We start from the raw sequence: 26085 nt of genomic DNA on the forward strand, positions 1-26085 counted from the left end.
TTAGTGATAAAAGAAAGGAGGAAATATACTGGTATTTCAGGGAAAAGTAGGGTAGAGAAAAGGTTATTTTTTAGATAGAGAAGAAATATACACCTTTTTAATAAAAGGGACACTGAAAGGAGAAACTGAAGATGCAGAAGAGGGAAGGAACCAGCTGGTAAGTTACAGCCCTGGAAAAGGCAAATGGAATATAATCTGAAAGAGTTGTAGAGGTAGCTATGAAAACCAGACACCTCTTCTTTTGAGGACAAAAGAGAAAGAGGAGTAAAGGACTGGCAGCAAACATGGTAGGTGTGAGGAAAAAGCAAGTTAGAGGACATAGTATCTAATACACTACTCCCCTATTACAAAGAGAGGCAAGGATGCCTGCTGAGTGACAGGGATACAGATAAAAGATTTTCCCACTGGAGGTAAGAAACCATGAGGACTAGCTCTCCAAGCCAAAAATCAAGTGGAGAAGAAAGTCAGAGGGTGTAGTATTACGAATGATTTATTTTCTCCATTTACTGCTATACAAGTTTTCTAAAATAAGTACTTCCTTCACACAGAAAAATGAAAAATGGACCATTTCTTTAGAAGAAGGAGATAGAGATAGAAGTCTATGGCCAGAGGGAAAAAAAAGTCCCAAGCTTAAAAGTCTGGAGGCAGGACAACGTGACAAAGAGGACTGGGGAAACTGAGGCAGATCGGTATTGAGGTTCGCTGGAACAGAGGAAGGTATGGAATTCTGAGGCTGGACCCCTGGATGGTCCACATGACCAGCAAAGTAATCACAAGAGATGGCAGCAGATGTGATGAAAACGATAGGAAGTCAAGCACAGAAACAAGTATGAGGATGTATAATGCGTGCTTCGAAAGAGACAGTTTCTCATGAGTACATTTTTATACAATGGCTTCACCACAGGCATATATATTTTAATATGACTGAACGGGCACCTCACCCTCAACCAGAAGTCAGTACCAGATATAGATGTAGCACTAACAAGACTTAAATTTGACATACAAGAAAAACAACACTTTGGATTTTTATAGTATCAGGATAAAAAATGAGAGCTTCCAAGCACAATAGGGACATTATTGGTTCTTAGAAATGTTACTGACCTGAGTGCCCCAGGCAACTAGAGTCACGTCACTCCCTTCCTGAATGACTTCGGCCTGGGACAGGGGAATGTTGTATGGTTCTACAGGAACCTGCTCCACTGAATATAGAAAAGGGAAAAAAATAAAAATTTATTTTTTCTCATGTGGCGCTTGTGCACGAGAGAATATAAGCATTTCACTGTGGCAAAGCTTTCTTTTATTCTTCTCCCCAAATTCCGTAAGTTACTTAAAAGAGAAATAGCATTTATTCTATGGCTCTATGACATTACTACACATATGAAAAAGTCCCATGTAAATGTAGAAAATGTATCAGCTACGCTGGCACAGAAAAAGGACTTTGGGTAAAAACTAAGAAAATGTTACAGTAAGGGCTTTGGTCGACAATGTGACACACTGGTTCATTAACTGAAACAAATATGCCATACTAATATGTTAATAATGTAGAAAACTGGGTGCAGGGTATATGGGAACTCTCCTGTACTATCCTCACTTTTTCTGTGAATCTAAAACTGTTCTGAAAAAATAAAGTCAAAAAAATTTAATATGTTTCCGCTAAAACTTGATCAGACTGAATTAAGTTCTCAGACAAGTTTTCTATCAAGAAGCTAATTTATGGTGACTTGAAAAACAAAACACACAGAGCAGGGCCAAATTTTTAAGTTATTTTATTTTTACCCCTTGCATCTACGGACACTTCATCAACTACGGCAGCTCACAACACCTTAAATTTCCAAGTTGAATCCTTTAGACCTCAAGAAGATACACTAAATCAGCTCCACCAGCCAAAGGAAGAATAAGCCACTGGTATCCCAGAGAAGACTATTTCATGATTATTTCTGCCCAATCGAGTATAAGCAATAAAAAGTTGACTGAATTCAAGGGGAAATCATAAGGTGAATTTTAAAATGAAATTGTAGGAAGTTGATGGAATTGCCCCATTATGCTGGGAAGCCTTCTTGAATGCCCATGTGAGAGCAGTAATATGGTAGAAGCAGTGGGGGGCAGAAAACAATCCCTTTTGTGCACTTTCCCTATAATCTTTTATCATTGTTGTATGGATTTTTTTTTTTTTTTTAATTCAAAGAGCAAAGAAGGACAAACTAAAAGGTTCCCTTTGTGCCCCAGTGAGTTCTCTCAACTCCACTGCCCGGAGTCATCAATACCAACAACTTCCTGCGTGTCTGCAGGGGACAGCTTTCATGCTTTCTGTCATCCAGGCTTCTTAATTCTCTTCCTAAATTAGGGAAATGCCCCATCTGATGAGGCAGGGCCCTTTGTCCACAACAGAAGTAAGGTCCACATCTGCACTTTCCCAGCTTCCCTTGCAGCTAGGGCCCAAAATGTGGGCTCTGCTGATCAAAGGCACCCAGCCACACTCTGAAATGGACGCTGAGGGCAAGAAGAGCAGCAGGAACCCAGAATCCATCCTACAGTACTGGTAACAGTGGAGGCAGATCCAGCTTTCAGGCTCAGGGGTGTCAACGATTCACACTGTAGTTCCATGTCCACTGATAGCTGCCGTGGTCTCTTTGCAAAACCAGTTACGCAGAATTTGGGGTACTGCTTCTAGACATATGGCCTCTAAGCCTGGTTCTTAGGCACTCCAAAGATTTCTGAGCTGTTCACTATCCTTCAATACATCTTTTCTGCTTATATGGGCCAGAGCTGGATTTCTGCTTGAAAATTAAGAACCCTGACTGATTTGGTGTCTTTTCAGATGTTTATAATATTCAAGTATGCACACTCATAAACATATGTGAATCTTTTTTTCCACATATAGAATCACCTTGTACACCCTGTTCAGAAGGTCTTCTATCATCTCCCCTTTTTTCACTCAGCAATATATCTTGGCCATATTTTCATGTCAAAAATACAGTTTTTAAAATCATTTGTAAGTATAGTCTATCAAATTTAATGGTACTGTTATCAATGATGTGGAAAATTTTATTTCTTGTATTTTTTTTATATTTCCAATCCAACAGCATGTCTATAACCAATGCCAGAGAGATGAATATTTTTTTAAATCATGGATATATTTAAATAATACACTAAAATCCACAAAACTGCTCAAAGCAAATGACAATTAAGCTAACTAACAAACCTGAGACATAAGCTGCTTTAGAAAACTCCTAAGTGTTAAAAGCATTTTTTAAACTTTTTGTGTAACATATAAAACTATATTGAGTCAGATCATCTAAACCAGGAGTGGGCAAGGCAATTTTTGTAAACAGTATCTTACTGGAACACAGCCATTCATTTACATATCACCCATGGCTGGTTTTGCCCTACAACAGCAGAGCTGAGGAGTTAACAAAAGACAGCATGGCCTACGAGCTCAAATTCTTACTACCTCTTCCTTTACAGAAACAGTTTGCCAACCTCAATTCTAAACAGTGCTTTCAGAAGTTAATTCCAGCCCATTCACAGACAACTTAAATCTAGTGTTGGATGGACAGATGAACCAACAGATACACAGGTGGACAAAGGAACACACTAACAGGGAGACAAACATTCAACTGGAGTAGTACACTCTACTTAGTAGTTCTCAGTGGCTAAACCAAAGCCACGGTCAAGAACGATGCTGATGATATGCAACAAACACGGAAAGGTAGCACATAGGCTCTTTGCCAGTAAGTCTTCCCTCCTCTGGCAGCAAGATCTGATGCCAATAGACAAGGCTTGAAGCCGGTACACACTCTGTCTTGTCGGTGAGTCAGTGGTTGTCATTCAAGAGTCTTGTCTTTCCCGCCTTTTAAATCAGTTGCCAGCTGATTAGCAAATCCCTGGAACACACAATTCTAATGGCTGGCACACTAAAAGAAATGGGCTAGCATCTTGGCCCACTTCCTTTGAAAAGCTGCCAGTGAGTGACTAACTGCTTCATTGTATTAAATAAATTACCCAGAATAATAAGACCTCATTACTTTAACACTTAATTAAGGAACAACATGGCAAACAAAGCGTTGTTCTCCATCAACAAGATCGTGCAGAGAATTAGATTCAAGAAGAGTCTCTTATTAAAAACAACCAAAAAAAAAAAAAAAAAATCTACTAGATTCACATAAATTTAATCCTGAGAGCAGAAGAATGAGAATATGTTTTTTTATTTGAACTTGGCAAACAGGTCACCTAGAGGGCAAGCCATAATTCACAGGTACTTTAGTTACACTAATTTAAAAGATACTTACTCCAAGAGAAGGTTATTATTTCAAATGAGCATTCTTGCATTCCTACCCCATGACTATGTGCTTTTTGAAAGAGAACAGGTAAGAGAAGTAATAACAGAAAATTTCAGGAACTGAAGAGCCCCTAGACAGTCATATTACAGATTCCTGTTTTCATAGCAGTGGGACCAACTGAGGCCACTCCATTTCACCAAATGCTGATTACATGCTAATCTTGGCACTAATGAGCATTCCAGACAAACCCTTCAGCATCAGACATACATTGACAAAAATGTGTCATCCAGAAAAATAAGAAATCTTCCTAAGACCAAAATTTACAAGATGCAATTTTTGGCTCAAATATCAGACCAGATTTTTAAAATATATTTTTTAAGCTCCACATATATGTGTCCTTTGTAATTGTAAATGCACTTATATTCGTATTACCTATGCACTTACAGACTCATGGCATGAATGAGTTCATGCCTGGCCCCATTTTATTGCCTATCCTCTTCCCTTTTTCCTTCTCATTTTCTTGTCATTTGTTCGGTCATCTTGAACACATTTTTAAAATAAGGCAGTGTCAAAATGTATATGCTACGGACAATACACCTTTATCCATTAATAGTTATTGCCTACCCAATATATGCAGGCATCCTACAAGATACGGGAATATGAAACTGAAAGGGGCAGTCCCTGTCTTTGACAAGCATACACTCAACTGGGAGTTATAAAGATGGAAAGACATGATCGGTAAACAAAAACATGATGATGCAGTAGTGGGGATAAACCGCTCTAGGAAAACAGAGGGAAGCAACAATCTGGTTGTTAAGGACCGAGGAAGCTTCACCACCATGGAGGCCACAACTGAGAAGGGTCTTGGAGCTAACGGGGAAATAAAGAGAGTATTCCATGTAGAAAGAAGAGATGTACACAAAGAAATGGAGGTGTGAAGTCGTGTGTGCACGCATCTACAAACACATGTCAACACACACTTACGTGCTGTTTCAGGTAAGGGTGAAAGCTTTAAATTATATACCCAAGTCCCTAGAAAAACCTTTTCAATTCCTTCTGGCTTTACATATTAATAACACATGTAGAAAGTGTCTGCAAGAAAATAATAACTCACTCTTAATGATGCAAGTTTCCCTGTGAGGCACAATATTACCATTACAGAGATAATAGGGTCATTTCTCTGCCCTGGCACTAATCTACAGGAATGCTAGTTTCCTCACAAATGCGAAAGTCAGCAGGGCTTTATTCATGTTGCATTATACATGATGCAATGATAAAAACTTAAATGTTCTTCTTAAAAAGAATAGAGTATATTTCTAAAATGTTACTTTATGCTGCCTGGTTACCAACAACATTGGAAATCTTCATACTTGAGAAAGTCTATCTCATTTGTCAGAATTTACAGTCTAATGGGGGAGAGTGGGCAAATCCACTCAACCAAGAACCCAATTCCCAGCCCTGTCTCTGCATCTAACTAATTTGGTGATCTCTGACAAAGCACTGTATCGCTTTTATGCCCTAGTAACCCATCTGTAAACTAGGGAAAGCAGCATCTGTCTGTCTGCCACATCATAGGGACAGAACGAGGACATATTAAGTTAATCACACTGTGGAGGTCCTTTCAGTTCTTAGGAAGAGGACAATCTTACATTTGAAATAATTCAATGATAAAGTCATTAAAATTACAAAGAAAGTTTTCATTCTAGGGACATTTATCCTTACTCCTGTTATTTAACCATCAACCAATCTCTCTATATTACAATTGTTATTTTTCCAAATAATCTTTCAGATGAGGCTACTAATTATGGTCATACTTTGATAATTTTCACTTCTATACCAACAATTCATTTTAATACTGATGTTAGAGATGAGAAAATATATGAACAAGAGAAGTAAGTGCAATCTCTTCTAGTAATCTTTTAAATTATTCCCCAAATACAGTTGTAATCAATTTCCCCCTCACCTCTTTACCTCAAATTACCGAAAATCTAGATTGACCATTTATATTAGCAAGACCAAATCAATATGCTGTTAACAGTATTATTTGTCTATATAAGTCATTATAATAGTTGTTATAATATTACTATCTAATTAAAAGACAAAATTACCTTTCAATAAAGAATAATTAAGTGCTAAACTTTTCATACTATTTAAGCCATGGTGATTATTGGGAGCATGTGTGGACACAATAAACCAGCATAGTAAGTGACAGATCGTGACAGACAAAAAAGACAAAGGAACGGTCTGTTCCAAAATAAAGGAGACTAAGGAGACACAATAAGTAGAGACTCTGGATTGGATCCTGATCCAGAAAGATGACATTAGTAGGACTACTGATGAAATTTGGATTAGGTGTGTGGAGGAGTTAACAGTATTGGATCACTGGTAATTTCCTGGCTTTGATTATTATTGCTACAGTTATTTGTGAGGTTAACATCTGCAGAAGCCAAGTGGGGGATACATAAAAATTCTTTGTACTCTTTTTGCAACATTTCCATTTAAACTTATTTCAAAATGAAAAGTTTAGCAAAACATTAACATTAAAGTTTTTTAAAAGGAGGCTGACCCATCTTAATCAGTCTCCCATAGATTCTGGGAAAATACGGTGTAATTTGATGGGCAAGTATGCAAAATTATGAATGTCACTAAACACCAACTATAGGAAACTGAGCTAAATATGAGGCACGATAGAGGCACTGTAGATTCATACTGTCTTGTGATACAATCTCTGTTTTTTGAAATATTAGGCAAATAGAAAATGAGGTTACTAATAAGCTACCCAATTGCAAAAGAAGTACAACCACATTTAGTACTGTATATGTGACCTTCATCTACCTGGATAAACTTAACCAAAGTTCTGATGATACAGAGACATAAAGATGGGAAGACATAAATTCATTATCTGTGCATGCCTGTCCGCTTTTTGCTGGAGACTCTTGACCACTAAATAAAAACCAATAACCCATCAAACTGTCTAAATATAAACACATCAAGTCAGGATCAGCAAGTATCTTGAATGTAACCAGGAGACTTGTCACACGGAGATACAAAAACATTTGAAATCTTAAAATCATTAGTGTTATTGTTTTAGAAGGTCATGTTTTCTTATTGCTGAAATACCACTGAAAAGTAACATCTATTATTTTTAACTGAATGGTGACACTGAGAACATAGTGACAAGCAATATTAAATAGGAAGGCCTGGACCCATTTCAACTCAAATGCACTCTAATTCTTTTCTTGGTAATTAATTCATTTGAAAACCCCACATTTCTAATTTTTTGTGAGTGTAATGAGACAAGTTAGGCTTCTTTTCAGACTAGTTTGCAAACATAGCACAAAAGCAATGATATGATAAAGCAACCATCATATTTCTCACACAACTTCAAAATTAACCTAATTACATTTTCCTATCTCATTTAAGGTAACAAAAGCTTTGAGACTGACGATATTGCATAATATGCATCAGTATACTTAATATATACACTAAAATTTAACCACTTTGTAATATATCTTGTTCAATTTTTGCAATGACTTAGTATTTTTCCCTGTACTCTTTCAGTATGCAGCATTTAATAATTTAAAGTTCTCACATATGTAATTTTACTAGCAGTTGTCCCTCTTTCATGTTTAATATATTATAATTCCTTTAGTAAATATTTTCCAATGCATTTTCTATAGCAAGGAGCTATATATGGATGAACTTCATTCATATAAATAGACTCTAACATAGTAAATGGCAAAATGACAAAGAAAATAATTGAATACTGAATTTAATGGCACTATTTTAAAGCCATTCTCTATCAGCACATGGACAGTTGAAAAGAAAAACAAAAATCACCTAACAAAAAAATTATATCAAGATAGAAAAGGAAAACGTTAATTCACTGTGAACTGTAAGATATACCATTATTTTATGAACCACTAGGAATGAGAAAACTGCCCATCAAACTGGCACTGTTTAGAATTTTACTCTGTTTACAATTATTTTCTTATCAAAAAAAGAAGTTTAGGCTTAATCAGGCATGGGTTTTATTACATATCACCCTTCTACAGACATAACAAAATATAAGCAAAATAAATTGGTTAAGCTATTCCTAAACTCTTTGGCCTTTAGAAGCTAATTCTTCTCATTCTTCTTTTGACTTATAATCATCAGTGTCCATGTTTCTCCACAGAATAGCACTTTCTGTATCAGCAAGCACATCAGTGAAGCAGCACTTTATCAATGAATCCATAAAAGAATTATAAGATTGGTGCTGGGCTCTCAAGCTAGCTCAGTATTTAGGAACAGCCTATTGCTGATTCATGCTTCCAAAGACTGTTAAATTATGATTCTTCACTTTGCCTGGCCTTCTACCCATCACAACCATCTGGAACCTCATTGTTAAAAGAATAGTTCTCTAGCATCTCTGGAATTTTATTCTAAGCTGTGGATCTGAAATCTATTCTATGTAGGTATTGCTGCTGATTGATGATTTTGGTATTTGTGCCTGAGTAGGTAACAGCAATTACTAGCCACTGGATAAGACGATTGCAAGGAGACATTGCTTTTAAGCCATATTCCAACTTCAGAGGTGTTAAAATGTGAGAGGTGATGGAGATCTCAGAATCAATAAAATATAGTTCCTTAAATTGGGTAGATGACTTTAAAACATTAAAGTATTATTATAGATATTTTCTGCGTTATGTTTTCGATATCTTAAGTCCCTCAGTTTCCATAAATACACTATGACCCATAAGGAGCGACAACTCCCACTAGACACCAAGCATTAGGGGCTGTCCACCAACTTCCTAAATGCAGAGTAAACAGAAAAAGTCAAAAAGGCACTGGAGCACATCAACAAAAGATAACTATTTTAAGGGTAAGAAAGGCACATGAAAACTACACGATGTTTTTCATACTGCAAAATTCATCACTGCATTATCTAACACTGAACGACAGCTGTTGACTTCATGAATCAGCATCCAATCAGGAAAACAGAAACCTTTCTAGAAGACTTGAATTCGGGCAATCTATTACAAAGATGTTGGAAGGGCCAAGTAGCATGGTAACATAATGTAACCCGGAGATCAGGAAGCAGCTAACACCCCTGGGCTAGTCTCAGTCGTCCACAGGAGCCACTAACGGTGCTGGAACCACCATGAGCTGCTGCAGAGCAGGACAGACCCCACCGAAGGCCCCATATCACCAATGCTGCCGAGCAATGGCAGCTGGAGCACAGCCTTGTCGACTACCGCCACCAATCCCAAAATCGCTCCTTTCTTCCACCTTCATCCCACCTTCTAAACCATTCCAAGTGCTCTCTGTTGACAGAATCCTGCTGGAAATCAGGCAGGAGATCAAGAAAATACACTTTACTCGTTTTCAACCCCAGCATTACAGAGGAAAACACAGAAGGGAAAGTGTGAGGATGAGAGGCAAATGGACAAACATAGCACAGATTTACATTACAAAGAACACTTAAGAGAAGAAAAGGTCACCTTTGATGAGAAATAATGGGAACCCCATATGTTAATGCTCAAAAAGCTAACGTTTGAGCCCATCCTGCACCTGACACTGTTTCAAGCATTTATATGTATCACCTCATTTCATCCCTACAACTCAATACAAACGATTCTAGATTTATTCCAGTTCTACAGATAAGGAAACCGAGGCAGAGAGAAATTAAGTAACTCAGTGAAGTCATAAGACAGTGAGTGGTAACTCTGAGGTCCAGGCTCATAACCACCATGTTATATTGTATAGAAATCTGCCCAAAGTGGATTTCAGTAGCAATATCAAGTATGAACACGCATCAAGCTTGATCCTCACCATATGCCTTAAAAATCAATAGCAGCCAATTGCATATTTTACAAAAGGGAACACTATGTTTTTAATATTTAAAAATGTGGCACACATAATCTTTAGAATAAATAATTGCTATTTTCCTGCAGACCAACCAAGTATTAAATCTAGATTCCTCACTGACCTCCAGCAATTCACTCCCATTTTCTCAAATTAATTTTTTAGACACTAAATGGGCTTTATATTCCATAAAGCAAATAATCACTAAAATCTCCCCATACAAATCACCCAGTATTGGCCTCTGTGTGTTGCACTGTGTGTCACCCCTCCATTAGAAATCTACATTTTTCTTCTATGCAAATCCCTTCATATCAAATTCTGGATTAAAACTACCTAATTATTAAGGGCTCCAGGCATATTTATATAGCCAGAAACTATGATTTGTAGTCTAGTGGTTTAAATCAAATATCATTTATTTAATAAGCATTTCATAACCCCAAGCTATATTTAATGCTAGAGATAAAAAAGGATAAATTAGGTAGAATCCCTCAATTCAACTACAACAATGCTAAAAGAGTATAGATAAAATTAATAAATAATTTCAAATTATTGAGAAAATTTTCCCAGTTGTAATTTTTATAAACCTGACCATTTTATTTCTATTTGTGAAGAGTAAAACTATGTGAAAATTACTAAATATAACCCTAATGGTCTTAAAAATTTAGTGTTTACCACCTATCTAACCTGTAAGTAGAGGCAATTTATAGATCTTTAACTTCTGCTCAACACACACTTTTACACTGAAGATGAAAACTCCGAAAGGGCCTTTTGTGTGCCTTTTATTCCAAATTTAAAATTCTTTAGATCAACTATGAAAATGTCAGCTAAAAACACCCCATCTGCTAATCAACAGTTCAGTTTGGGCGGTGTTAATATCACTGTCTATATACTAAGTCATTGACAACTAGGTCTACAAGGTGAGGTTTACTTAGAAATTTTCTATTTTAACTTTCTTCATAAAGGACACTGTTCATCATATGTAAGTCGATCTTTCACTTTTAAACATCTGCCTTTGTACACATTTTGAGAAACACACTAGGAACTGCCTGTAATCAAAAGTAGAAGACTCTCGCTTGACCTAACATGATACAGTGCACACCCAAATATGCTAGGACAGGTTGTAAATAATCTTAAATGATCTGTAAGAGCCCCTGAAGGATTAAAAATATCCTACGATGGCCTTCACAAAGTTCAATTACTCCCTCTTCACAAAACCATTTTGGACCAACCATTCCTAAATCTGGCTGAACGCTGGCTGACATCTCTTACTAAAGCTGTATGAAATATCTACCCTTCTCTCTCTCCTGAATTTGAACACTCTGATTTGTGCTCATGGCTCAATAGCCTGAATAAAGATTTATGCTTAAGGGTGTTAATATTAAAATAAATCCATTGGAGATTTTTAAATAATACAGAAACATCCTTTAACGCACTATTAACATTTATCAAGCATTAATTATCAGTCAAGCAGTATTATAGTTTACATGTATTAATATATTTAATCAAACGATACTAAGAAAGAAAAGTTTTATACTACTAAATTTGAAAATCCAGAGAAGAAATTATTATACAAAGATATAAATGACCAACTTTTACTCGAGAATAAGTAGTAGTCTAGGGGCGCCTGGGTGGCTCAGTCGGTTAAGCATCTGCCTTCTGCTCAGGTCATGATCTTGGAGTCCTGGGATCGAGCCCCACGTCAGGCTCCCTGCTCAGCAGGGAGTCTGCTTCTCCCTCTGCCCCTCACCCATCTCATGCTCTCTTTCTCCCTCTCTCTCTCAGATAAATACAATCTTAAAAAAAAAGAATAAGTAGTAGTCTAGTAATCATAAAAGATACTGAAAAGAAAGTCAAAGATGTGTCCCCAAAGTCACAAGAACCAGAAAGCTTTACGAACAAATTATATAAAACCTTACAGAACAGATAATTTCTAGTTATTCAGTCCAGTCTGGAGCACAGAAAAAGAAAGCATGCCATTTAATTCTACAACACTATAACAACCCTGATCCTGAAACCAGACAAGGTTTCTGATTCTGGAATCAAACTAGTATAACTTCTGATTCTGAAGGAAGGAAAACTATCGACCAATTTGACATATAAATACATGCTTGTGTTCATACATGTAAAGAGAGAAAACTATGGTCCAATTTTACATATGAACATAAAGGTCTTTTTAAAAAAATCTTCAATTGAATCCAGCAATATGCTAAAAGAATAATGCATCATGATAAAGTAGAATTTATCCCAGGAATACAAGGATTGAAACATCAGAAAATAGGTTAATGAAATACCCCTCATCAAGAGATCAAAGAAGAAAAACCATATAATTGTCTCATCAGGTACCTAGAAAGAACTTGATAAAATGCAACACCTTGGGAGAAACAGGAGGAAGGGGAGTTTAAGTTAAAAATAGAGAGGTATTTCCTTAATTTGATGAAGAGTACTGACCAAGGCCCTGGTTAAGAAAGGAGGAGACACCCTTATAATAATAACAACAACGATAAATGTCTATCAATTATTGCAAAAAAAGAGCTATACCTATCATTAGCTATAGAAGATAAGATTTTCCACCCAGAAAGTCTAAAACACTTAACTAAAATATTATTAGAGAATTGAGTATGGTCTCCAAAGGCAGTATTAACATACAAAAATCAATAGCTTTTCTACATATCAGTAATAAAAAACTATTAGAAATATGTAATAGAAATGGCCCAATCGTAACAGCAACAAAGATCCTAAACATCTAGTAACAACCCTAACAACAAATGTGTCAAACCTAATGGTAATATCTACACAATTTACTAGTGGACATTAAAGTTTGAATAGATGGAGATAACCATTTTCTAGGAAAAGAAGAATCACTACAGTGAAGGTATAAAAACAGAAATAAAATGCTCTGTTTTCTGCCTACTTAAAACAAAGACCTTAAAACTGTATATAATTTAGAAATAATAGGTTATATGCTGCTCTCAGTGACATCTAGTGTATGGATGGGCACAGATACTATGATGACATTTCCAAGAAGGTAACATTAAACTGTTGAGATCCCGCTGTTGCAAGGTAGACTTCTAACAAACAGACTAACACTTTTTATGATGACAGAATACAGAAAAAAAAAAAAAATTGTAAAAAAAAAATACAAGAATGCGCAAAAGTCTGACACACAAGACAACAGAAATGCAAGACTTTTATTCTTAGTATTCTCAAGTTAACTTTTACAAACATTTCCAGCTTTCATTCTTATCTTTCAGGCTATAAACAGCTAAATTTTAAGTCTTGTCTCCCTACAGTACCTGTGTCAATATACCTTATCCTTCTAGTTTTTCCAATGCTATTTAGAGACGTGCAGTGTCTGGCTTCAATCATTTATTATTCAGGGCTTAATCAATGAATATATGAGGCTTATCGAAAACAAGGATGGAATTAAACATAGGTTTCACAGTTTAAACAATAAAGGACATAGGCTTGTAAATTGCTCCTTCCACATAAGTGTGTATATACAACATATATAATATATATATATGTTATATATATATATATAACAGGTATCTTTACTTCAAAATTGTTTGGAATAAGAATTTACAAACAACTAAAAGTTGAGGAGAAAGAACGAAATTCTTTTGCATGTGCCATAATTTATGACCTAAAAATCAGCTAAATCATTGAAAATGAATACATTGAAATACATCCAAAATAAATTGGTAAGTAAAGCAAATTACAAAATAGTTACAATATGTTCTTATTATTTTATGTTTATGTATGTTCTACACATTCACAGATTTGAATAAATGTAAATGCATGGGAAAAGATTTTCAAAGTAAGTTATAGAACAATGTCTATAGTATGATCTTATATAACTGTTTATATGTAAATGTGTTCTATACATTCAGGTATGCATGCAAATATACATGCATAAAAAAGGTCTGAGAAAAGGAGTTGGGGGTAAGCAAAAGAAACTTTCATTTTCTGTTCTATATAGCTCTATGATGCTTGAACCTATACAAAAGTACATATGATTAATGACATTGAATTTTATTAAAAACACAAAGTAAATCAGTCTATCATGTAGCTTAAGCTTAGTCATTGACAATGCATCCAGTTGGATTAGGCCAATGATCAAAAATAGACATCTGTCTAATGTCCAAAGTTAGTCTGAAAGTGAATGTCAATAATATAAAGAATATGCCAAGTATAAGAAAGTTTCACTGGGTCCTATCCCATGAAAATTTCAATTTATCAAGTCAATCACAGAAGATATATAAACAAATTTAAAGGCAAATTTTGTACTTCAAGTTGATTGAAAAGCTTTTGATTCTTCTTGCTACTTAATAGATCAGGCCTTCTCATCACAAAATAGGACAATAATCTATTAACTGCATTCCCTGTTTGTTTTAGGTTTATAATAAATGCTATTCCAGAGGCGCCTGCGTGGCTCAGTTGGTTAAGCGTCTGCCTTCGGCTCAGGTCATGATCTCAGGGTCCTGGGATTGAGCCCCGTGTTGGGCTCCCCACTCAGCGGGGAGTCTGCTTCTCCCTCTCCCTCTGCTCCTCTCCCCCTGCTTGTGCTCTCTCTCTCAAATAAATAAATAAACAATCTTTGAAAAAATAAAATAAAATAAGTGCTACTCCGCAAGGTTAAGATGGAAGTCCACATGACTATAAAGAACAAATATGAAATAAAAAACATGAAATATAAAAATTCACTTGTAATCAAATAAGCAAACACTGAAATAAAATGATAGTAATAATATTTGTTTAAAAGTACAGATAAAAGTCTGGCAGTATATGCAATAAAAAGTCAACAGTAGTTAAGGAATGGATTTATAAGCTCCTTTTATCTTCTCTTTTGTACTTTTTAGGAGTTGCAGTAAGCAGATATGAAAGACTGAGAAATAAGTGGTGTGCCAAAAGTCAGCCAGCTAAGTAGGGAGTAGAGCCAGCATTTCAAACTCAGGTAATCTGGTTCCAGAATCCACATTCTTAACACAGAGTTTACTGGATTACCCCAGGGCAGAAAAGATGCCTACAGGAAAAAGAAAAACCTGACTGGCCACCTAATGTGTCCAAACATAATGAAAATAGGTTATATGGAGGAAATTAGGGACTTTATTAGTAATAGGAACATGAGAAATTAAGCAGATGAAAAAAAGAGAAAAAACATTATTTGGTCCAGAGAAGACAGAGCCTGTATATCAATGAGGGAATAAAACGCCCTTATTTTTTTTTTGCTCAGTTGTAAATCACATCAATATGATGATCATAGTAATGTAAACACTAACGATCTGACCAAAAACTACACTCAAAATCCATGAAGATTTTGGGAGAAGTTCGAATATGTTGAGAGGAAGGAATGGCACATGCTGGGGAAAAGGGGAGACATAAAATAGCTAAATTCTAGTAGGAAGTTAAAAATCACAACCCTTAAAATGTTAAAAAGCAGTATAAGCATATTCTTACAAATATGATAAATTACTAGAAAAAATGACTTAAAGAGTTGAAAAGAATCGCCTGTGGGGGAGAATCACCGATTTGGTGAAGGCTGAGGTAAGAAACTACTATTTTTTGTCCTAAGATACATTACTTGACTTTTTAACTCCCGTAAAAGTGTTAATTTCAATTTAAAAACTAATTCAAAAATATCACAAATGAATTAAATTCTCTCGCATTACTCAATTCTTGTGAGTGTAACTAGTATTAGATGTACTTGCCTGAATCAAGATAATCCACTTCATGATGCCAATCAAAACAAATTTAAAAGGTAAAATACTCTTTTGTGTACACTGATACTGGGCAAAAACATTTTTAAAGTCTTCTACCACTCAAAAGCTACTTAAAACAATTTTCTTCTCTTCAAGATATATGAATTCATATATAATCAATGTATTTACTAAAGAAAGGAGAAAAAGAAAAGAAAAGCCCCTCGATACCATTATGACCTATTTTTGCCTGAAAGGGTCATCTGAATCCTAGAAATGAAGCACCACAAGACTTTTAGTCTTTTTTTTCCCCACTAGAACAACCATAGATGAAAGCCGTATTTACTTCATTATCACTGATGTCATGAATCAATTTCAATTAAATAAATCCAAAAAGCTCAAAAAGGATAAAAGCAAAGCTTCTCTACAAGATGCCTATATCTGATAATGTCACACTGACTCATTTTCTTTTTGAATCATAACAATTTTGTACATTTTTGACACTGACTAGATTGCTCTTCTAGATCTGTCTTTTCTAAACATACCTCTCCCATTTTTTGAAAGTTTAATTGCATTTACGTATCAAAATTAGAATAATACAGAAGTATTTTCCTTCCAAATTTAGAAGATACAGGTTCTACATTTATTTATTATATATTCAACATAAGTAGAAACAAAATTCAAGAAAATTGCTGCATAAAGAATGGATTACCTATTTTTACTTTCATCTTTACAGTTCATAAAGTTAATGGCTGAACTGAAAGAAATCACTTCTATATGTTGTAGCCCAGACATGTGGAGAGTCACCATAGCACAGATGTTTGAACATACGGAACAGGATAGAGACTGGGTCCAAAAAGGAGGGAATCAGAGAGGTCGAGAAGAGCTGTGACAAGGACAATGCTGTGCCTTCACCAAATGGTTTCACCACCTCTCCTCAAAATGCAGGAAGAGACATTGCTCAGCTGCCTTGGCCTCTAGCTGGGAATGAAGGACTAGGTCCCGTAATGAATGCATGAACCATAGGCTCCCAAACCCCATCCGTAACCACACTGGATTTGTGACATATATAGTTTTCATAACTTTCAAAGAAGCAAATTAATCCTAAACCAATGGAGAAATTAACACAGTACATATTCAAACCTTGGACTACACACTACCTAAGGGATGTACTGCCTCAAAGCATAGCTATTGATAGTACAGATTTCCATTCAATTAAAAAGTAGATCATTTTAGGAGCGCCTGGGTGGCTCAGTCGTTAAGCATCTGTCTTCAGCTCAGGTCATGGTCCCAGGGTCCTGGGATCAAGCTCTGCATCAGGCTCCCTGCTCCACGGGAGGCCTGCTTCTCCCTCTCCCACTCCCCCTGCTTATGTTCCCTCTCTCACTCTCTCTCTGTCAAATAAATAAAATACTGAAAAAAATAAAAATTAAAAAATTAAAAGTAGATCATTTTAATTCTGTGGGTAAATCTTTAAAATGGCGTATTTCTTGGCATGAAACTAGGATGCTGGAGAAAGTTGTTTTATTTATGCCCTCCATTCAATAAAGTTTAGGTGGGACGTAAAATTGGGCAATGTTAGAAAGAAGGCAGCCTTTGGGGTCAGAACATCTTGGTTTAAATCTAATTACCACTTATTCCTCTGTGAGCAAGTTTCTGAAAACTCTCAACTTCAGTTTCAGGATACCACCACCCCAGAGGGCTCTTGTGAAGATCCAATGGAACCACTGGTGTCATAAATGCCCAATACCTGGCTCTGGAGACAGACAAATGGGGTTTGAAATCTAGCTGTGTGGCTTTGAGCAAGTTGCTTAACTTCCCTAATGCCCAGGGGTTCCTCATCTATAAAATGGTCATGGTGACAGAATTTTTCTGATAAGGCTATTATGAGGATTAATTGAAATAGTCCTTCTGTCTATGCAATATAGTACTATGTTAGTACTTAAGTGTTCAAAAAGTGCTTAAAGATGAGGCAGATACACACATGCATTATCCAACTTAATCCTCTCAACAAACTTATGAAGTAAATTCCATTATACATAAACAGATAGGGCTCCTATTTCAGCCATTAGGACGAAAGTAGCATTTATATTAAATTATGAAAGGCTGTTGACTATACTAATCAAACTAGGGATAGCTTCATATTAAAAGAGAAGCATCTTTTCTCTATCAAGATTACGTATTATACCAGTCAAGATTACCTATTTTATTAGTAAAGTCTACAGAGGACTAGAACTCAAAGGAGATTAAACCTAAAATGAGATTAATAGGTTTCCCCCGGATCCGTCCATTTAAACAGAGGAAGATCAAAGGAAATAGAGTAACTCAAGGAACTTTAAGAACCTAAAGAATCAAAATGGTGAGGATTTTCACTTTTGGTTTCTATTTCTCTCCTTCCTTCCCACAATCTTCTACTAAAGACCATCATTCACTAAGCTGTCAGGGAACTAGGCCCCAGTCTCACGTCATTCTGGGCAAACCACCCATAGAAAATGCAGCTCTGTCTCCATATATAAAATCCCAGAAAAGTCAGAATAGCTGGGCTTGAGCCTCATATCATCACTGGAGATCATGGCAGCCCCTTTAGAACCACAAAGAGTCGGGTAAGAGCAGTGGCCATGGGAAGAATAGGTCCTAGCAGGAAAATAAGGGACCAATAGATGATAAAAAGCTAAATGAGAGAGAGCTGTGCACTAAGACTCTGAGCTAAAGCCTCTACAATTAAATCAATCTCAAACAGCATTTAGTGACATAAATAATGTAGATAAAATTATATATTATAGGAAAATTCTTTGAGTTAGCAAGTTTATTTTTATAGATGTCAAATATTTTGGCTTCCTAAGGAATTCTTTACCTGGTATCCTATAAATACTTTATTTCGGGAATTATGTATAGAACATGACTCAAAATTTGGGGAAATAACAGCTTACCTTAATGACAAGGAAAAAGCAAGTAACAGATGATGCTTTCCTGAAATTTCCTATTGTATTCACCTAGTTGCAATGGCGCAATGGCAAAATATGCCAGGGAATTACTTCTCAACAAAATTCTATTAATGAACATTATTAGAAAGTGCACTCTTCTGTTCCCCAGGTATATTTAGGCCTTCTCATCCTCCCTTCCTATTCAACATCTCTCTCGTACTTTCCTTTTCTTTATTTCTCTAGATTACATTCTGCTAACTTCTTTGGCCTTATCGTTCAGCTAATTCTCCCTTGGTTTATAATTTCTGGCTAAACCAGGAGTTTTTCCTTCATTTTCCTTTTTTTTTTTTTTTTCTGTACCAGTTCAGTATACATCCAAAATAAATACACACATAGATACCAACCATTCATTTTAGGGTATCTAATCTACCATTCTATTATTATCAGACAAGGAAATCTTATCCTATCCTTACTCAACACTTCCCTCTTCTTTCCCCTCCTGAAATTCATTTAGACACCAAGTATTTCATATAATCTAAGAAATTCCCAACCCACCCCCCTCTGCTAATTCAGGCCCTTACCATTTCCTAGACAAGCTGTTAAAGCCTCCCAGCCCAGTCTAATGACCAGTCTTTCCTCACACTAAGGTTTGGAGGTAGTAAGAGCTAGACATCAGTTCCAGACTATCCATTGGGTTCCAATCCATCCTAGCAGGCTCTAGTTTGTCCTTATTCTCTCCTACTTCATGTCCATCTTCCCTGCCTGACAATCAACCCTACAGATTTCAGTAGACAGCACCAAATACAGAAGCAGCAATTTTCATAGACTGTTCAGCTTCTATAATTATATATATTTATAGCTATATATTCTTCATTAGATCTTGTGTTTTGCATCTCTGATCAAACCTTGACTGATACAGCAGTATCTAGAGATCTGCTCATTATAATCCATCAGATGGATATAACTTAGCTTATTCAAGCAACCCCAAGTCCCCTAGTGATGGACAAATGGGTTGTTTTTAGTCCTTGCCCTTATGAATAGTGCTGTAGTGAACATTAATATTTTTTCAGACTTTTATTAGTCTATCTCTGAAATAGATTCTTAGAGGAAGACTATGGGTGAAAGGGTAAATAATTATTACTGCTATCAGTTCTCTTCCCTCCTTAAAATCTATGACTTCTTCTGGAAACCATACAAGCAACTGTGGCAGATACTGGTAGTTGTTAATATCCATCTCTCATCATTGCATAATAAAATTTTTAGTTGGGCACTAAGCTAAAGACAACTTTTCTCAGCCTCCCTTGTGACTGGGTGTGGCACCGTGATGAAGTTCTGACCAATGGAATATGCACAGATTTAATATGTGCAATTTCCAAGTCATTCTTTAAGAGAAGGAGAATTCTTTTCCCCTCCCTTCCTTCCCCCTTCCTTGTGGCTGAAATGTTTCTGTGAGTTGGGAGCAAAGCAGCCATCTGGGACCAGAAGCTGGAAAGTCACAAAGACAAATGGAGAAACCAGACAGGATTCTGGTGCCTGATATTTATGTGAGAGAGAAATAAATTTCTGTCTTACTTAAGGCCTTACCAAGGGTTTACTGTTAGCCTAAATAATATATCTAACTTTTTTTAGAATCATCTACCTCATGAATATATCTATGTTTAAGAGGGCATTCCATACATAGATTTTATAAACATTGCATTATACTCAAAAGTTATCTTTACTTACATATGACTATGTTTTGTTTAATTAAGATTACTTAGTAATTAACCTAAATGGGCTGTCATGTAACGAATACAACTCCCGATTATTTTTGCAAAGGATTGTCAGCCTAGTATTTAAAATACATTTGTGAACCTTCCCAGTATGAATACCTTTAAAAAACTCTAAACGTAAGGGTTCATACTTTGGTCTACGCTATTTTAACTATTCCCAAATGTATGCTGAAAATTCAAAAAGAATGTAAGAATAATAGTCAACCTATTAAATTATTATTTATGGATATTAAAAGTCTTCCCATTGCCACCACTTCTAAGTGGCCTCTGTGATAAACCTACAGTATCTTCTTTCATTGCTCTATCTGATTCTGTTAATACAGAAATGTCTTCTACAAATAATCTCAGATTACTGAACCAAAAACGCTCCATTCCTTTTTATATCATTCTGAACAGCGGGGAAGTTTGGTGTTTCCTCCAGCAGCGTGAAGCAGACCTGAGAGATGAGCAGAGCTAGGAAGAGCCGCTGCATGGAGGGCAATGAAGAACCAGAGGCAGAACAGGCAGCACACCTCCCCTCCCCCGTCCCTTCCAATAATATGGTCAACTGGAAGATACCGATAGAACCAGAAGCTAAGTCTAAGAAAACCATGGGTTAGGAGCGTCCTGAATTCTAAGAACCAAGAATCAAATAAGATAAATAGAGATAGGCAGCATCAGTTACTGTTTCAGAACTGATATGAAGCACTGGTTCTCAAAATTTAGCTGGAGTCAGAGTCACCAGGAGGGCTGCTAAGAGACAGCTGAGCCTCACTCCCAGGGGTTCTAATTCAGCAGGTCATGAAGTGAGGCCTGACAATGTGCATTTCTAATAAGCTCCCAGGAGGCTTAGGCTGCTGGCCCAGGGATCAACTCTAGAGAACACAGATATGAAAGTTTTGGTGGCTCGCTCTTTTTTCCTAGACTACTTTCTTCTGCAGAGAAACTCTCTCGCTGTGAAAGAACCTATTTTGCTCTTTACTGAGCCCCTGGAGGTCAAGAAAAGATTCAGAGTTAAAGTCCTTGAAATGGCACATAATCATTGGGAAACTTCTGAAAAACCTTTGAGCCCCATTCCTCATCAGTGTTTTTCATAATCTCTCCCAGTGCCAAGGCTACAACAAATTTCTCAAGTTCATTCTCTTAGCAGGAATCCTGTAACATTACACATTTCCTTTACCAGTCTTGATTTCCAAATTTGCAGCAAAATGAGTATTACTTTTCTAAGTTTCTTATTCACTCTCCATTTATTAAATATGTACTGAAAAAATCTGCATTAGTTGATAAGCTTGCACAGTTAGTTGGCCTTACAAATATAATATCCATAGGGGATCTAAAGTAATTAGCAATCAAATAGCTACTCAGTGTACACCTTCCGTGTTTTCCTATTCACCTCAAGACTTTAAATTCCTATGTTACTTTTAATTCCATAATGAGATATAAATCACAACAGAGTTCCTAAAAAATGTAAAGATTCCATTTAAAATATGTTTAACTTAAGAGCACTGGAACTCTGAAAATTTTCCAATGGAGGTATAAAATGGTATAACTGCTTTGAAAAACTCTTCAGTAAATTCTTACCAAGTTAAATCAACATCTACCCTGTGAAATGCCAATTCCATTCCTGGATGTTTATTACTCAAAAGAAAGGAAAGAGTATGTTCACAAAGCACCTATTCAAGAATGTCCCTAGCAACCTTGTACAAGATAGGCAAAACTGAAAACAGTGATGGACATTTATTCATCAACAGGAGACTGGATAAATCGTGATTATAGTCATACAGCAGAAATACTACTCAGCAATGAAAAAGGCATAAACTGTTGATAAGCAACAATGTGAATGAATCTCAAAACATGAGGTTGAGCAAAGGAGGCAAACACAAAAGAATACATATGGTATGATTCATTTCTATGAAGCCCTAACACATGTGCAACTAATCTCCGGGGACAGAATCAGAAAGTGGCTAAGTTTGGGGTAGAGAAAATAGATTGGCAGCGAAGAGGCAGAAGGAGCTTCCTGGAGTGATGAAATTGTTCTAGATTTTGTTTTTCACACTCTTTACCTGGATGTGTAAGACTGTCAAAAAAATCTATCAAACTGAACACTGAATATCTGTGCCCTTTACTGTATGTAAATCACGTCAATAAAAAATGATAAGCTTAACTATTCAAGAAAAAGAATGATTTACCAAAGCAATGTTCTTTATATTCAAAATAAAATATACGTTAGACAGAATAGTTTGATATTTAAAATTTCCATTATAGGTAATAAATAAGTAGTCACAGATGAAGGTTACAGAATTATGATTCTGAGCTCAAGGTAGGGTGACTGAACATCTCAGTTTGCCTTTTAGACAATCATTCTAGTGTTGGCCTAAAGCCATAGCACTGATAGTGCCCCCTTTGCTATCAAATGTATCCTGATTTAGAGGAAGACCCATAGCTAAAAGGACATTTGATATTATTTGGTACAATGCACTCATTCACTTTGCCATTCAACCTACATTTACCAAGCATCTACTATGTGGCTAAACATAGTCTCTATGTTCTTGCTACCATTTCACATTGCTCCTTTGTTTCCACAATCAGAACCTAAAACAGCTAGATGGATTTTTCCCTAAAGTTAGCATAAAATAAACAGCGAAAGACAAAATAAATATAGAAGAAAGCAATCAGAATTTTCTATAAACAAGGAAAATACAAATCAAGCTTATAAAAAAAAAGGTTACAATTCTTTTGAGCTGTGTGAAACAAAATGCATAAAGACAGTCACAAATATAAAATAAAGGAAACCTTTACCTGCTGCCCTGTAAAGTATTTTAGGTTCAAAAAATATACAAGGATTTTTATCCTCTATGCATGACAAAAGAAGTCCCTTGGCCTGGAAAGGGCTTCTGGGTACAACCACCTGCAAAAACAGATTTTTTTTTTTTTTAAAGACCATTTCAGTACAAAATGTAGCCCAGTAAACTCACTTATAAGAAGGGTTGATACTTCAGTAACTAATTGTTACTAATTGCAGGGATCTTGTATTTTTACCTTAATTACCATTATAAATGTTACATATTGTCCCATCCCCCAAAAATTCCATTGTTAAACAAGTATTTATCAGATGTCCATCATAGTCCGGTAGCTAAGATACTGTTCTCTTAAAAAGCTAAACTTGCATACATATACTAAAAGGAATCTGCAAGAAGCAAAGTTGTCGATATCTTCCTATATTCACCTATAAAAAAAACTTTTCCACTAATACTCTACTGCTACTTTCAAAGGGCATGTAATTCTTCTCCAATTTTAATATACCAAAATCTCCTCCTTTCCCATGAAACACAGGGTCTTCATTTCCTAAGTGGAAAATAATCCACTGAACTTTATGATCTGGGCACTGTAATGTCTGGTTATTGCAAAGCTGAAAGGAAAGTGTGGATACTGCCCACTTCCTCTTGAGAAGGCCTTTGAGAAGGAGGAAGATGATCACAGAAGGTGGCACAAGTGTTAACTGGGCCAAGCACTCTATGTGGATCTACTGTTCATAGCAACCCATACTATTATTATTTTCCCCAATTTAGAAAGAGACACAAAGGATTAAAAGAGAGATCAAATAATTTGTCCAAAGTCACATTGATTGCTTGACCAGGGATTCTTCTACAGTTCTGACACCAGACCCTAAGCTCTAACTACACCATTTTGCCTCAAATCACAAGCTTATGTCTAGTTTTTAATGACTGTTAAATAACTGCATAAATACCAGTGAATTGCATAAATACCAGTGAATACCAGTGTTACATGGGAAGAGTTATTAAAATAAATCTGAGTTTATCTCAAAGACTCAAATAAGATTCCTTGAAACAAACTACATTTGGCTTTCAAAATCAATTTTACACCATCCTAAAACTTTAGGATTCTTATTTAAAAAATAGCACAAATCTCACTCTTTTCTGTAAAAACAGACTGCTGAACACATTGCTTACCATACTACACAATGTCTTTAGGTTCCTACTTTAGTTTCTCTTCATCTGCTTTCCTCATGTATTTTTAGCATTTTGTACTATTTTCATTTGGGATTAAAAAGAGGGCAAGGGGCAAGTGGAGAAAGTTAGGAGATTGTGGAAAAAAAATCTCTTCTTAAAAATTCTGGGTAAGATCATAAACTTTAAATGTGAATCAGTGTTCAGCTCAAGCACAAAAATAAGTATTGTTTCGAATGTGGCTTCTGTCCCAACCTACCACTTCCAGCTTACATTGAAAAATTATGCAACCCTTACTCAACTAAAAAAAAAAAAATTATGACTGCTCTCGTAGAAAAAATAAAAATAAAACACACGTGTTTACAACCAGTTCATGTTATCAAACACACATACATCACTGGGTGGATATAGGAGTTTCCATCACGATGCCCTAGAAAGCTCTTCAGTAAATAGAAATAGAAAAGATAATGTAAAAAATTAACATAAAATATGCAAAAAAAAGCCACTTTTTTTCTAAATCAAAAGACCTAAACTATTGTGAAAGACGTAAGATTATTATGGAAGGCTTTAAAAGACAGATGCTTCAAAATTGTTTGATTGAGTATTACCTTACCTGGAAAACACATCTGGATTTCAAGGGTTTCTCTTAGACTGAAGCAAAAGTCCTATCCCTCTGACTTTGAGGTAAATATGTATTAAACAGTAGATTTATTAAAATTAACCCAGAATCGGTTAAGTGAGAAAGCCCCATTAGAAAGAAACAGAGCTTTGAAAGAGGGGTAAGTTAAACCAACTATGTTCTCTATCTCATCCTTTGAAGTTGGTGAAATTAATGTCAGGGTTAAGCCAGTGCTACTTCAACAAGAATATTCTATAAACCTGGGAACTGGAGAGCTGATCTAAAATAAATACTCTCTTTCTAAAAAAAACCAATTAAATTCACATAAATTCCATAAATCCTGTTTGCTTTCCTCTAGATAAGCATATCAGTTAACAGAACAAACCAAAATGGAAATATCCAACAGAGAACAAATAAAGTACATAAATGAGGATACCTTGATTCCTGGGCAGTGAGCAAAAAAAGCTTCAGGACTCTGAGAATGATAAAGAGCCCCATGGCCGACACAGCCCCAAGGGGCCCGGATAGTGAGGCTTCCACAATTAAAAAGATCCCCAGAGCGATAGCGGTACTTGGCAGCTTCATTAACAATCTTGGAAGGGGGGGAGGGGAGAAGAAGGACAGGTCACAAGGAGTCCTTTATTTCCATCCCTTTCCTTAACCATTTTATTAGATCTTTAAATATATGCACATAACAAAATAACTCCTAATGCATTAGCTCAAAGACGACCTAAAAATCCCCAAGATCAGAGGTGGGAGAGTGGAGGCAAAACTCCCAACACTTCATGGACTTAATCTAAGAAATGTTTAATTAGAGGGGCGCCTGGGTGGCCCAGTCAGTTAAGTGTCTGCGTTCGGCTCAGGTCATGATCCCAGGATCAAGTCCCGGCATCAGGCTCCCTGCTCAGTGGTGAGCCTGCCTCTCCCTCTCCCTCTGCCCCTCCCCCTGCTCATGCTCTCACTCACTCTCATAAATAAATAAAATCTTTAAAAAAAAAAA

General features: G+C 36.1%; 1 protein-coding gene across 9 annotated transcripts in view; it reads right to left on the reverse strand.

The window, feature by feature from the left end:
• BCKDHB (branched chain keto acid dehydrogenase E1 subunit beta) overlaps positions 1-26085 on the reverse strand; it is a 206941-nt gene that overhangs the window by 135451 nt on the left and 45405 nt on the right. For all 9 annotated transcript variants that reach the window (XR_013441199.1, XR_013441198.1, XR_004911153.2 and 6 more), the window contains exons 5-7: positions 25522-25677; positions 23298-23406; positions 1102-1199 (exon numbers count right to left, since the gene is read on the reverse strand). Coding sequence is in view for 6 of the 9 variants with exons in the window: in XM_036073139.2 (XP_035929032.1) it covers positions 1102-1199; positions 23298-23406; positions 25522-25677 (363 nt within the window). In the remaining 3 variants the exon portion in view is untranslated. The remainder of the gene's footprint in view (positions 1-1101; positions 1200-23297; positions 23407-25521; positions 25678-26085) is intronic.

This window comes from Halichoerus grypus, chromosome 9, assembly GCF_964656455.1.
Source record: "Halichoerus grypus chromosome 9, mHalGry1.hap1.1, whole genome shotgun sequence".
Classification (NCBI taxonomy): domain Eukaryota; kingdom Metazoa; phylum Chordata; class Mammalia; order Carnivora; family Phocidae; genus Halichoerus; species Halichoerus grypus.